The following is a 15,392-nucleotide window of genomic DNA, read 5'->3' as shown; positions in this document are numbered from 1 at the left end:
ACCAGGGAAACAATCCAACAATGTCACTATCAAGGCCAGAAAACCTGCTCAAGGTCATGCGTCAGCAGCTCGAGCAGTACCCAGATGCTGCCACGTCCATGCTGGGTGTGGAAGAGGCCAGGGCACTAGGGTTATCACTGGTGTCAGGTGGAACTCGGCAGAGGGCAGAAAGGACCAGAAGGATACCTAGCTGCATTTGACTGACTCCTGAAAGGCATTTGTGTGGCTTACAAACTATGGTGAACGTGGAGAGGACTGGACATCCAAAAATACCCCACTGTGCTCACAGGAAACCAAGACGAAGCAGTTGTAGTCTCAAGAGAGCAAAAGAACACAGCAAGGTTTAAAATCCACACAGGTGTGCGCCAGGGCAGTAACCTTTCTTCCTATCGATCTGTACACCGAACAAATCCTCTGAGCAGCTGGACTTGAAGAAGGATGTAGCGTGAGGACTGGAGAAGACGCCTAACCCGCACTATGCAGATGACACAACCTCGCTTGCTGAGAGTAAGGACACTCCTGAAACACTTGCTGCGGAGGACTCCACCCTTCAACCTGTGTTACAGAAATCCTCACCACTGCGCCAAGAAGTCACATCGTGAGACATGGAGACCAGCTCTGTCAACTGTTTAATCTTGCTTGGATCTACAATCAACATCCTTGGAACGAGCAGTCAAGACATCAAAAGATAAACTGGACAGGGAAAAGGTGCTGTCAGGGACTACTCCAGAGTCCTAAAGAGCAATGATGTCAGCTTAAAGACTAAGGTGAGCCTGATTCAAGCTATGGTTTTCCCCATTACTTGCTAAGCATTTAAAAGTTCAACAATGACTAGGGATGACTGAACAACTGATGCCTTTGAGTTGTGGGGTCGGAGCAGAGTGCTGAACAGCCAATGGACTGCCTCCAAACCAGACAGGTCTCTCCTAGAGGAAGGGCAGCCAGAGTCCTCTCTGCAGGCAAGGTTGTGAGGTTCTGTCTCTCATACTTTGGGCATGCTGCTGGCAGGGGCCAGTCCTTGCAGAAGGACATGATAGTGGATGGACTGACTGTGACCGTACAACAGGCTCGTGTGTCAGAGATGACGATGATGGCTCAGGAGAGGACGGGTTCAGATCTGCTCACAGGGTTGCTGTGAGCTGCAGTCGACTTGAAGCCACCCAACAGCTACCATCAGGTCGGCCATGCCTCACAGCACCCCTGCAGACAGAGCACAACGGTCCGCGGGCTCCAAGGCTGGACATTTTTATGAATGCAGATGGCCTCATCTTTTCTCTTGGGGTAAGCCGGGAATTCAAATGGCCAAATTTTTGGTTAGAGAGGAACACAGTGCTTGACTGACAGCAACCGCAGCGCTCCCGCACCACCAGGCTGATAGATCTAATCCAGCACCACGGAGCGGACGGGGGGCCTGGCCAGAGAGCTTCTCAGGCCGTCGCTCTTTACAGATGCGGACCGTCTCAGCTTCTTCTGAACGGCTGGTGGGTCGAAAGCATCAGCCTTCTGGTCAGTAACTCGGTGATTAGCCCACCAGCTACGTGAATCGGCACTGACTCAGAGCTGACCCTCCAGTGGGCCTTCGAAGGCTGCACACTGCACAGGAGGAGATGGCCGCTCTTTGTCCTATGCAGTGTCTGGAGGATCTGAACTGTGTGCCTTCGGGTTGGCAGCGCAGCTCCCTACCCACTAAGCTACCAGCCTACACCATTAGAGCACCTCTAAACTTGAAGACAGCAACAGAAGTGATCCAAACTGAAACACAAAGTGAGGAAAGGAAGACCCCGCCAGCAGGAAAGCAGAGCGCAGGACCACAGGGCCCATGGACGTGTGGCTCACAACCTCCGCAGGCCTGACGGTGTAAGAACGGAAGGGTCACCTGGGAGGCGCTCAGTCATGGGGGCTGCTACAGATGCATGGCCGGGGCCTGCCCTGCGGCTCCAGACCCGCCCGTCACACTGCACGCTTCCCAAGTGGAAGGCTTCCCCCCAGTGAAGGCTTCCCGAGTGACGGTGCAAGCAGCGGTGGGCCGAGCCCCTGCCAGTGCCCTTCTCCAGGAGGACGCGCACACTCTGGGATTCTGGGTCCCATTCGCATCAAATGCCGCCTGGTGAGCCACAGATTCAAGGAAAAGCTATACGTAGAAACAGATAAAGGTGGAACTGGGTGGCCGTTGTGCGGGGCCGCTCTACCCCTGGGTAGATCCGCACAGATGCCCTCGTCACACCCCCTTCTCTTGCCAGGTGCTGGCTGGGAGGGGCGACCGAAAGCAGCAGGGACCAGTCAGGAAGCACAGTGACCCGACGAGAGGGACTGCTGGAGCTTTTCCTCATGGGGTCTGTGGGCCACTTACCTTTGAAATCAACTCAGTCACTTCAGAGGGAGATTTGGTTACTGATGTTACTGAAGAATCAGACCACAAGACCTTAAAAACAAACAGACAGGCAAACCTTACAGCCAGCCAGCACACGCTGACCCCAGGGCACTCGTCATGTCACCACTCCCTGACCCTGTGACACACAAGATGATGTCACCACACACTGCTGCCCCCAGGGCACTCGTGAGGTCACCACTCAATGACCCTAGAGCACTCGCGCCTCAGCTAGGGCCGCTTAGCACAAGGTGTGCACGTCCAGGGAGTGTCCACACACTGACTTGTTCAAAGGGGCGTGGACACACCCCTGTCCCTCAAGCGTGGTGTCTGAGTGGACCCTCCATGTCCCAGGTCAATCGTGCGTGCCCAGCACTGCCCTCCAGGTCCCACCTCTCCTTGGGGAATCACCTGCCCACCAGAGGTGCCCCTGTGAGCAGATGCACCACAGCCCTGAGGGAAAGGCCTGTCAGACACATCCCAAGCCTCTTCCAGCTGAGGGAGATGGAGAGATGAAGGCTGGTCACTGACTATCAGCGGTGCCCAAGGGCACTTACAGAAGCACGTGGATCAGACAGACAGCGGCCTCAGCAGCTACTGTCTACAATCTGGAGGCGTGAGATGCACATGAGAAGACCAGAGACCCCAGGGACACCTAAGCCAGCCTGTATGGAGCAGGGCCCCTCGGCTGGACGGCCACCATGCAGGTCCCAGCCGCTCACACGTGGGATGCAGCCCTCCCAGCGTGTCTCTGATGCCACGTCTCCATTTCCACGGCACTGTCACCTTCAGTGACCCAGAACCAGTGGGAAATGGCTGTCAAGTGTCCCCCGGGAACAGGAACCTTGTACTCAGAGGCTGAGCTATCCCTCCAAGTGGCTGTTCCTCCTCAGGTGGGCAGGTGGACTCAAGAGCCAGCCACTGCGCTCGGCCCAGCGTCCACATAGGGAGTGAGACCTGCACGGGGCACAGGCAAGCCCATCACCCAGCCGGGGGCTCAGCTGCCTCCATGTTGGCCGAGGCCTGACTCCCAGGCCAGGGCCGGGCTCCCCGACACCGGTCCAGCCCGACCCCTCAGCCCGGAGCGTGGCTCCCTCGTGTTGGTCCAGCCCGGTGCAGGCTGGCCCAACGGGCTCCTTGCTCAGTTACAGCGTCTCCTGGCGGTGAACACTGTCTGCCCACTCCTCAGAAGCGACAGGTTAAAATGGCAACACAAAGACCTTACCTCAAACGAACACTCAATGTTCCTGTCGTTTTTCGGGTTTGATAAACCCTTCAGGTCTATTTTTTCAACGCTCACTGCAAAAATGAAAAACAAACAGCGAAATTACAAACAGGAAGTGAGGTCTCTAAGGTGACCGGGCATTTGACAGTTCAGCTCTCGATGGTACGGAGTCACTAGCTAATTAGTCTGCAGGCCTGTCATCAACGCAGCGGGACCCAAACAGGAAGGCGACAGGCAGGCCCGGCGAGTCCACATCCAAGTCAAACAGAAAACACGTGTCAGGAGAGAGTGTACAACTCTCCAGAAATCAGCTCAGGTCCACGACTGACTGGCGGCAGGCGTGAGGGTGCGTGTGCGCCCCGTATCTGAATCTTGAGGGGGCAGCTCCAGGGAAAGGGGGCGGGAGAGTAAAATGGGAAGGAGGCAGCTAGCCGGATTTCTATTTAAACCGAACAGTAAGCGAAGATGAATCAGCAACGACAGAGGTGTTCCAGGGACGTACGGGGATGGGGAACGGCCGCTGGGGACATGGGCCATGCTGTGAGCTCCCAGAAAGGACACCGTGAACTGACGCCACTGACAAGAAGCCAGCACCGTGGGGTACCCAAACCAGACAGAGGCTGTCGAATGGACGATGCCACCCCACGGCCCTGCAGGATGGGAAAGGTCTGCCCATGGGTCTCCAGGGCTGCAGACAGACAGACACACACACACTGTTCCCCGAGAGGGGCAGGGAAGAGGTGTTCTGAGCGCTGACCCTTTGGTCAGCAGCCCAGTGGACCAATCACGTGGGTGCTTGGCCACTGTCACTGCCCTCCACGGCAGACATGAGGGCTGTGGCCGTGCAGTCTCCTAAGCCGCGGACACTGCCCGGGTCTCTGAGGGCGCACTGCCCATCGTGTCTCTACACCCACCATGTGCACCTGCCAGCTTCGCCCTCAGGGCTGGGGATCCCCCACTAGGGTTCCAAGTCTGTAAACGCTTATGAGAGGAGACCACTGAGTGTTCTCCATGGAGCAGATGGGGGATCTGAACCGCTGGCCTGATGGTTAGCAGTGCAAAGCATTAGGGACTTCACCAGAGGTCCCAGACTCAGGAAGACTGAACAGGGAAGACACATATCTTAGGAGACAGCAGAAGCCTTTAGGTTTAGGACTTTTCACTACTGATTTTTTTTTCTTTTTCTTTCTTTCTTGTGTACTGTCGAGTCAGATCCGACTGGCATAGGAGGAGACTGCCCCTCCTTCTCCAGCGGACTCTCTGGTGGGTTCGAACCGCACGCCCACATGCCCAGAGTATGTGAAATGGCATTTCAAAGACCTTGCCTCCAAGGAGCATCTTGGTTTCCCCCTCTCCAGGACAGACCTGCTTGCTCTTTTGGCAGTCCATGGACTGTTCAGTCCTCTCCAGCACCACGGCTCAAAGGATTCAGTTCTGTCATCTACAAGGCACTGAGAAATGGTGGCCTGAGACAGGCTTTGCTGGGAGTTGGAACTTACGGGGAGCACCTCCCAGCAAGCTTGAGATAGCGCCTTGTAGAGGCCTTCCAGGTGGGGGCCTTCCAGGTGGCGGCCTCAGGCTGCAGCGTCTGAGGCCTTCACGGGCCTTTGCTCAGTGCAGGATGCCAGCTGATTTCCTGGCTGCTGCTTCCATGGACGCTGATTGCGGGTACAGAGAAAGTAAAAGCTCCTGACAACTTCCTCATTTCCCCGTTTATCATGGGGTCCCCTACAGTGGTCTCGTGAGGGATGGGGGGTATTTCACTTTTTGGATATTTTTGTCACTCATATGATTTTTGTGTTCTTGAAGTTGCGGTGTGCTTCATCCTGAAGCGAGGGTCTGTCCTCTGTGTATTGCAGGTTGTTGTTCAGTCTTCTTCCTGTCCTGATGCTGTGTCTTGATGTAGTCTGGATTCTCAGGGTTATTTGCTCAGCAGAGTGAGTGGATCTGGTGAGAGGACCCATTCCTGATGCACCTCATTCTTGATCTGAAATCTCAGAGTAGCCTCCGCCCTCCCTCTGTGCAGACAGCGGCTTGTGTTTGGGAATGCCCATCATTCTCCGTTTTATCCACAGTTTACTATGACCCCACAGGTGAAGTCAGTCACATACAGATAAACAGCTTTCTGGGGGGTCTCTGCTGTCAGCCAGGCTCTGTCTGAAATGAGCAGTGCTGTAACCCTCCTTCCACATCTTCTTCTGAAATCTGGAATCTTTCCTGGTCATTGCCTGTCCTTGGAGTATTTGAAATGTCCTAAACCAAGGGAGCTCGGGTGGCCTACTGGCAAGAAGCTGCACTGCAGGCTGGCCCAACGGGCTCCTTGCTCAGTTACAGCGTCTCCAGGCCCTGAGAAGGGAGAACACCGCCATGGACGACAGGCTGTGAGAGCGACACTCCTGGCCTCGAAGAAGCGCCCGCAGGTTCTCCTTAGAGGCAGCGGTGTTGAGAGCGGGGCTCCCACCCTTTGGGGGTCAGTCCCTGGGAAAAGTCAAGCAACTGTACAGTTCTTCCAGCTGTGGTCTTTGTAACGCCGACCATCAAGCAGCCCGGACAGTGGAAATGAGGTGCTGTTGGGCCCCGAAGGGACTGTGTCGCTCGCTGATGACTTAATGAAGCTCCCTCGGTGAGATCATGCAAATAAGGTGGACAGAACACTGGCCAGCGGACTGGTCAGCTGAGCCACCCCGAGGCAGACAAGAGCAACCCTCAGCACTGGCTACAAAGAGCAGCCGGGAGCGCTGGCAAGGCTTTGGGTCATCGAGTGCCCCTGTGCCAAGAACCTCCAGGGGACAGGGACAGAGATGGGGACGGGGACAAGACAGGGCTCCAACTCCAGAGGTGAGGACAGTGAGATGCAGCCAGGCCAGAGAAGGCACAGTGGGCAGGCCTGGGGGCAGGTCTGGGCTTTGGGAGACGGCCTGCGGTGCAGATGTGGCTGGGAAAGGCAGTTCTGGGCGAGAGGCCGCGTCCCAACCTGCTCCTCCCTGTCTCCACAACCTCGGCGCTGGAGTCCAGCGTGGCCACTGCAGAGACTGACAGCGGTCAGCAGGAGTGGAGTGGCATGGGGGGTGGAGGCGGGCTGGCTGGTGTCAGAAGTGGGTGGACAGAGGAGGCACGACTGGCTTCAGAGACGTCAGCTCTGGGCTGGTCAGAGGTGCTTTCTCCTGTCTTGTGCGGTTCAAAGCACGTGATGAAGGGTCAGTGATCCCCAGAAGCTGGATGGACACCGAGGTGCAGTGACACAGAGCAGGGTACGGCAGCCAGGCCAGAGCAGCAGAGCATGCTGGGAGCTAGAACTGAGTGGAGGCCGTCTCACCACAGCATGAACTAAAAACAGCACTTTGCTGGAAAGAATTCCTTTGAAAAGTTAAAAAAAGTTCTTGTGAGACAAAGCAGCGTGGTATGCCCAGCTGGCGGGACCCCCCGCATGCTCAGATCTCTCGGGGGTCTCTCCTCACTTCCAGTCACACCGGCAGCACATAAACGCCTTCCGTTTCTCCCCAACCAGAATTCTTCTACACTTGCCCACAATGACATCACTCTCACTCCTGTCTCCCAGGGCTCTGGACACAGAAAAAGGTGGTCAGCATTTTCCCTGGCCACTGAACACCCATGGGCTAGGACTGAGTAATATCAGAGTGCACAGAAAAAAACTAAAAGCCCATCTGGTCCGAGAATAGGAAGTGAGTCAGATCCAGACAGGAAAACCCGAAGCCCAGACAGGCAGCGCACCACCGCCCGCAGAGCAAAGAGGCGCTCTGGGCTCCAGAGCCCCCCAACCAGAGCCCCCTCTGCAGAGCTGGACAGCTCACCGTGCCGTCCCCCACCACCCACAACGCTGTGTGATCCAGGCAATCTGGGTCAGTTCCGTGGACCCCCACTATCCACTGACACCATGTGACCCATGTCACCCTCTGGACAGCGCACTGGTCCTGTGTCAGCTGTGTGCATCTCCACTGTCCACGATGCTACCTTACTCCTGTCTGTGTCAGCTCCATGGACCACTGACGCCATGACCTGGACAGCGCGCTGGTCCTCTGCATGGCTTCCACCACGGCCAGCAGAGCTCTGGACCTGGCCAGCTCCTGCCAGCTGTCCTAGCACTTCCTGAGACCCTGCAGTGACAAGCTGTGGGACGAGCACTGAGGCCCGGCGAGGTGGTGAGGTGACTGCTGCACCTACGCAGCCTGTCCCACAGCTCGCTCTTGGGATGGTGCCGGGGAGGCTGTCAGGACAGTAAGTCAGTGGGCACTCTGAGCTTTATGAAGACCACGGTTATAAAAACAAAAGCAGCACGGGAAACACCAACTAAAACATAACAAACTGAAGTTCACATGATTACGGCCTCACTGAAAATGTCAAAGACACGCTGTTTTGATGGTTTCAGGAATCAAAAACGACACGGTAACCGGGTGCTAGCAGCACTCGCACCCCAAATCTCCCCAGCACGGCTGTGCTTACAAAACGCAGACACGCCCGCGCCCAGATTCTAATCACGGCCCACTGTGAGCCCGCTGCTGTTCTCCAGGCCAAGTGGACCCTGGCTCAGAGAACCCACATCCGGGAAGAGCTGCCTACGGAGTGGTCTCTGCTCAGGAACCTGCTGACTTCTAACTGACCGCCTTCCTGCCCACAGCTGAGAGCTGCCCCGCGATGCCCCCACGGGTCCTCACTCCCTCTCCCCTCCCGCTGCACTTTTCCAAAGGCGCCTTTCCAAAGGGATCGGGTACGGTAAGTGGGGAGCAGGTTGCCTCCTGCAGGACAAGGCAGAGCCTCAGGGCCTTCTGGGCAGCTGAGGGGCTCACTCGCCAGTGGCCACCTGCATATGGCCATGGTCAGGAGGCTGACTGAGAGGGAAGAAGCAGGCTCCCATTTGGGGAGGGAACTGGGGCGTAAGGGGTCCAGGAAAGTGCGGTGACTGCAAGGCTGGGTCACGGGAACAAATCCCAACAGGAAGACACATTTTTCCTTTATCAAATTCTACCTGGTCAGATTTCTTCTCAGTCAAGATGTACAACAGGGATTTTCCTCCACTCTCACAAGTTACTTCACGAAACCAGCAACAATCTACAACTGCATTCAATCGCCCTTCCAGCTCAGAGCCAGCCCCCAATCGTAAAGCCAGGTGACACTGGACCTGAGGGGGCGTGGGGAAGCTGGACTTGTGGGTGTCCTCTCAGTCCACCTAAAGCACCGAGGCCCCCTTTCTGGCCAGGCAGGGAGAGTCCGGCCCATGTGTGTGGGACTGGGCAGAACCGAGGCAGGCGTGTGCACTGTCTCCAGGTGCGCCCCACCCCGCCCCCGGCAGGTAGGAGGTTGCTGCCTGCGACCCCGTGAGCTCGGTGAGGATGCCCGTGGCCATGTGAGCACAGGGTGCCACCACGTGTACCTGAACCACAAGGCGCTCCTTCACTATCACTCAAAACTGCAGGCTGTGCCGGCACCAACGTCCCTGACTCAGCCTCTCGGCCTCACGGAGGAAGCCTCCTGTCCATGTGACCGGGGCCCTGGGCCTCCCTGTGACCCCAACGCAGGAGCTGGACAAGGGCCAGCCCGCCCCAGAGGAAGCAGGACCACGGACAGCAGCTAGCCCCGGAGCACGCGGGACCAGACTGTCACCAGGCTCGCGGGCGGCCCTCACTGGACGGTGTGGTCAGACGCCTCACTCATGGACAGAGCAGGTCCAGGGTGCCATTCCCTGCCAACGGGCGCCCCTTGCTGAGCTGTGTCCCAGAGGGCTGTTCTCGACCGCGCAGGGTCCACACACCTCACTGGCACCGGGAATCCACCCTGACTGGGGCTCACGTCCTGTAAGGCCCACTTCACCGGGATGGCCCGGAACGAACCAGTCCCCAATGCGTACTGCACTCCCGGCTCTGGTCTCTGCATCTTCAAGCTACAAGGAAGTTAGCATGTCACCACTGAGCACGTGAAGTTCCTACCCACACCATGACGAGATGAGCACGGGCGCAATGCCCTCAGTGTCGCCATTTTCACCCCTCTGCGACCAAAAACATCACTAAGGATCCCGGGGAAAGTCTTCAAGTTTCAGATAAAAAGATCCGACACCCCACCGACACGATCCATGACAGGTGTCAGGGAAGCGTCGTGAGGAGCCCCACGCAGTCACCGCTCAACACCAAGCCCTCGGCTGTGCGGCGTATTCTGCACAGAGCGACACGGTGAGACGAGGAGAGCTGCCCGGGACTGTCCTCTTCCCGAAGGGACTACCGCAGCTTGCTCCTGAGAAATGGCTGGGATTCAAACGAGGAACACTTAACTCCGTGATCGCTCACGTCCGTGGGAGTGTTGTTGCTGTTATGATGTGCTGTCGAGTCGGCTGCGACCCACAGCGACCCTGTGAACAGCAGCTCTGAACGCTGCCCTGTCCTGAGCTAAGCCCACCATCTCTGACACACCTGACTTCACTGTCAGTTACTGAGTCCGCCCATCTCATCCAGGGCTTTCCTTCTTGTGCTGGCCTCCACCCTTCCAAGTATGATGTCCTTCTCCAAGGAGGTCCCTCCTGGCCACGTGCCCAAACTATGCGAGAAGGAGCTGCAAAATTCTTACCTCCAATGAGCAGCCTAGCTTCACCCTCTCCAGGACAGAGCTGTCTGTCCTCCCAGCAGTCCACAATAGGTTCAAGACTCTTCTCCAGCACAACTCAAAGGCATCAATTCTTCTTCTGCCATCCTTAGTCACTGTCCAGCTCTCTGATGCATACTAAGCAACTGAGAAGACCATGGCCAGGATCAGATGCACCTTAGTCTCTAGACTAACACCATTGCTCTTTAGCACTCTGGAGAGATTTTCCTAGTGCAACTCATCTTTTTATTTCCTGCCTGCTTGTGCCAAGAGTGTTTACTGTGGATTTGAGCTGAAATTATCAGCAACGTCTAATCTTTTCTCTATCCATCGTGCTGCTGCCTACTGGCCCAGTGGTGAGTGTCTGTTTTCTTGATGTTGAGATGAAATCTTTGTTGAAGGCTGCAGTTCTTAGCCTTCTACAGCAAATGCTTCAGGTCCTCCCCAGTTTCAGTCAGCAAGGTTGTGTCGTCAGCATAACTCCGGTTGCTGATGAACCCTCCTCCAATCCTGATGCCACCTTCTTCTTCATCAAGTGCAGCCTCCCAAATGATCTGTTCTGCTTAAAGACTGAAAAAGTATCGAGAAAGGATACATCCCTGATGCATTCCTTTCTTGATTTTGAACCAGTTTCCTTGCTCTGTGTGGACAACAGCTTCCTGGTTGAGGCACAGGTTTTGCATGAGCACCATCAGGTGTTCTGGGATTCCCCTCTTCATCTACGGGAGCCCAGGGACACTCAGAGCCGAGCAGATGACCACTCGAGGTATCAGGCTGTGCGGTCAATGCCCGTCTCTGTCCCTGGGATGATCCTGAGGTGCAGACCAACTAGTCAGCACACTATCACAGGTTCAAGCCAAAGCCTGGTGCTTCATCCCACCCGGACCCTCCCGGCTCTGTCTGGGCATTCAGGAGGAGTGTGACGACGGATCATCATGGCTGTCCCCTTCTCTGACGTCCCTCCGGTCAGGTCTGAGTCATCACTCGGCTCTGATTAGTTTGTTGTTGTTGTTATGTGCCCTCGAGTTGCCTGCGACTCATAACGACCCTATGTACAACAGCCCTAAACTCCGCTCTGTCCTGTGCCAATCTCATTGCCTCTGACACACCCATTCCGATTACCCCAGTCACTGAATCAATCCACCTCATAGAGGGTGTTCCCCTCCTGCGCTGTCCCTCCACTCTACCCAGCATGATGTCCCTCTTTATGTTTGAAAAATCAACCAGATGCTTCTCCCCCAAACAAACAGGCCCATTTTCCCACTGGTCCATCCAGGGGCAAGCATGAGACCCTAAGATGGCCACAGCCTCGTGGTAGGAAAGCAAGGCGGGCATTTCTTAGAAGACCATGTGACCCCGACATAAACAATCAGAAGCCTCAAGCTCCCGCGCTGCTGGCTTGGCCGAGCTGTAATGATCACATGATTTCAGCGGGCCTTCAATGCAGGCCGTGGTGTTTGCGAGGTCCACCCGGTGTGCGCGTGGTCCCCACGGTGCCTCATGGTCCACAGGGCTCCACCCTCGGACATGGAGCCCACGCTCTGCTGGAATGAACACACGGTCTTGGGGAAGTACAGCCAGACTGCTTTATCAGAGCGAGGATGGTGAGACGGCACCACGTGAATGTGATGTGTCATCAGGAGAGGACAAGCCCTGGAGAAGGACATCAGGCTCGGTAGCACAGGGGTCAGTGAAAAGGAGGGAGACCCTCCAGGAGACAGACAGGAACGGGGAGGGGACAGGGCAGGGACAGGGAGGTTGCGGGGCAGGGACGGGGAGGCTGCGGGGCAGGGACGGGGAGGCTGCGGGGCAGGGACGGGGAGGAGGGACGGGGAGGCTGCGGGTCAGGGACGGGGAGGTTGTGGGGCAGGGACGGGGAGGCTTCGTCCTTTCGTGCATGGGACTTCCATGAGCCAGAGGTAGCTCATTGACGTTTAACAATGCCCACAAGAGGATTTTTTTAAAAATTGTTATTATTTTTTTATCTGAACATTTACAAATCATACTGATTTTATATTCATACATTAATTACAACTGGGCACCTCTGAGTTTATGAAATCAGACAGTATCGGCTGGGAGTGGCCTCAGGCATGACGGCCTGTTCTGCATCGCCTCATCTCAACCTTTAAGCCTTCTGGAGGGTTGCTAGTGCTCTGTTAACTTGCTTTCAATGCGTCTTTAAGGAGATTTATTGTGTATGTGAGGAATCAGAAAGTGCTTCAAACACCACCCAAACGACACTAAACCACAGTAAGGGAAAGCTGTTACTACGTCCTCACCAAGATGTGAACGTGAGGGGGCAGGAAACGAGGTGAACAGAAAAAGCAGCCGCAGACTGGCAGCACTGCAGACAGCCCCACACTGTGAAGAACGTGGCCAGCGGCCATCACAGGAACCTACCTGCTGCACAGACGTCATCAAAGCCACAGTGAAATATTTAAAACACAGCTCATTTTCAAGAATAAAAAGAAAATGCTGATTAAGAAAGAACCACCATCAAAACAACTATGAGATATTATCTCACCCCAGTAACAGTATCAAAATTTAACAGAACAGCAAACAATGCTGGCGAGGTTGTGGAGAAACTGGACCCCTTATTCAGTGTTGGTGGGAGTGTAAAATGGTGCAACCACTGTGGGAGGCAGTGTGGTACTTTCTCAAAAAGTTGCAAATAGAGATACCATTTGACCCAGCAATTCCACTACTGGGAATATACCCTAAAGAGACCATAACTGACATCCAAGCAGATATATGCACACCCATGTTTATTGTGGCTTTGTTCACAATAGCAAAGAGCTGGAAACAACCCAAGTGCCCGTCAGCAAACGAATGGGTAGAGAAGCTGTGGTATATTCACACAATGGACAACTATGCTGCATTGAAAAACAAGGAACTAATGAAATACTATACACAATGGGTGACCCTGGAGGACATTATGGTGAGTGAAGTACCTCAGTCACAAAAGGACAAATACTGCATAGTATCACTGTCGTAAAATGGAACAGACTCCAGAGTTGGGGGGAAACTAAGAGAGGGTAAATAATGTATACGGCATTGAAATAGAAGAGGGAGAGCACTGTTTAAAAGGGATATGTGATTAGGTATTATTGTCATGAAAAGTGTCCAGAATGAAAGCTGCATAGTGGAGTGGACTGGGAGGGGGGATTGTATAACAATGAAAGAATTTTTTTTTAACTTTTCAAAGAAAGTAGTGAACTGGGGGGCGGGGTGGCCAGGGGAGAAAGTGTACAACAACGAAATCCAAAGTCTCTGTAAACTTTCATTAAAATACATTTAAAAAAACAAAAAGAACCACCATTTTCTTTTCTAATTAGGAAAACATTTCCAATTTTTATTCTTAAAAATAGGAATCAAAATTGCAAAGGTGGATTTATAGTCATTTCTGAGTGAGGGGGTCATTGTGGAACGTCACAAGAAGGCTTACTCACATGGAAATCTAGTTAGACTGTGGTTGTTCCTCAGGTTGTGTTCATTCCTGCATTCTCTATCCGTTCTTCCTTGTATTTGCCTTTCTCTTCTCCAACTTGCCGAGATTTGGCTCTACATTCGAGAATTCTTTTCCGATCTTTCCCCAGTTTCAGCCTGGTGATGACCACCTTGCGTGGGTGAGTGCCCACATGCACAGATGTGCCGTTAGCCGTCTCACGCTGCACTCTTTCCACGTAGATGACAGACTTCTTTCTGTACACATGGACGACCTTGTCAATCTGCTGACCTTTGTAATGTCCTCGCACCACCTGGACCTCGTCATCCTTGCGGACAGGGATGGAGCACACGTCGTGCTTCTGCCGCAGCTCCTTGGAAAGAGGGGAGGACATGATCTTCCTGCGCACATGCGAGGGGGCACTGAAGTGGCGTTTGCAGTTCTTGCTGCGGTCCAAGTTAACGAAAGGGTTGAACTTCATGGTGACAGCCGTCCGGCAGCGTCAGGCTCTCCACGCGCCAGAACCACCGTTTTCTAACACAAATGCCCCTCCCCCTTCGCTGTCTACACAGCACTCAATCCCCTCACACCTACAGGGAGCGAGAAGAGCGTGTGAGAGATTTCCTGCTTAACATTCTTTAGTAATGAAATCCTGTCTCCACTCAGAAGTTGAATACCTGCACTCTTCAGTGGCCCCGCTGAGGGGCCCCACTCCTGAACTCTGGTGCCCCTTTCACTCTGGTCAGCTGTCTGCTGACTGGAGTCACTGGGTGTCCAGTGGGCACCACGACTCCCCTGCGTGCTGTCGACTCTCCGGCACACTGTCACGTGTCTGGGTACCAGGACTTCCCTGTGCGCCGCCAGGCATCCAGGGCTTCTGTTCAGTGTCCTCTCCTCCAGACTACATGATGAGGACTCGCCTGGCCTCCAGGAAGAGGTCTGGAGCGCAGTCCAGCGTCCAGCAGTCCTTCTCGAGGCCCTCCGGGGTGAAGGGCACTCCTCTGCCCTTGGTGAGCACTGGGCCCGTGGACCACGTTCCCTCTCCCAAAGGCCATGCTCAGCACCAGCCAGCAGTTCAGAGTGGACGAGGGGCAAGGTGGCAGTGGTCCTGGGCAGGGCGCAGGCACAGCGGCTCAGATGGCGAGTGTCCAAGGAGCCGGCCGCGTTTACAGAGGAAGCCAGCGGGGCGGGCACCGTCCACTCTGCTCAAGCAGGACATTCCACAGCAGAAACGCACACACTGGGGCCAGGGCTCAGGCCACGTGTCAGCTGGGGGACAGTCACGACCAAAGCACAGCGCTCCACCCAGCGCGGCCAGGAGGACATGTGTTCATTGTCCAGTCAGCACGCTGTGCCCTTTGGGCCGTGCATGGGGAGGCGCCGTCAGTGGGCAATGTCATCTACGTCCTGTGTCTGTCTGCCCATCTACAGGTTTACAGCCAGCTCAAACACACGCTAGAGCTGGACAACAGACATGGACGCCAGGAAGGGAATCGATCCTCGGAACTGCGGTGCTGCAGAGAGTGCAACGTGGTGTCCAAGGCAAGGACGGTGGGCCAGAGGCCGGCGCCTACTCTCACCGCGGAAACCTCAGCGGAGGGAGGCCCCACCAGGTAGAGGAAATGCACACGGAAACGCGGCTCCCGTGGCTTACCTGCCCATTTCCGAGGGGGCTGCCAGCCCCACCCATGGCCTCCTGACCAGCCAGGGCCTCCCCGGACAGTGAAAACTGGAGGTACACTCTGACCATGTGTGCACTGAGGACA

General features: G+C 55.2%; 1 protein-coding gene across 1 annotated transcript in view; it reads right to left on the bottom strand.

Moving 5' to 3' along the window:
• The window catches only part of ZCCHC14 (zinc finger, CCHC domain containing 14), a 51,518-nt gene that overhangs the window by 9,701 nt on the left and 26,425 nt on the right, over window positions 1-15,392 (bottom strand). The window contains exons 3-4 of the mRNA XM_006888782.1: window positions 3,594-3,667; window positions 2,351-2,422 (exon numbers count right to left, since the gene is read on the bottom strand). Of these exons, the coding sequence (XP_006888844.1) occupies window positions 2,351-2,422; window positions 3,594-3,667 (146 nt within the window). The remainder of the gene's footprint in view (window positions 1-2,350; window positions 2,423-3,593; window positions 3,668-15,392) is intronic.

Source organism: Elephantulus edwardii, unplaced genomic scaffold, assembly GCF_000299155.1.
Source record: "Elephantulus edwardii isolate Elephantulus edwardi_28Jun2011 unplaced genomic scaffold, EleEdw1.0 scaffold00072, whole genome shotgun sequence".
NCBI lineage: Eukaryota > Metazoa > Chordata > Mammalia > Macroscelidea > Macroscelididae > Elephantulus > Elephantulus edwardii.
The sequence above is the reverse complement of the archived record's forward strand: the minus strand, read 5'-3'. Positions and strand labels throughout refer to the sequence as shown.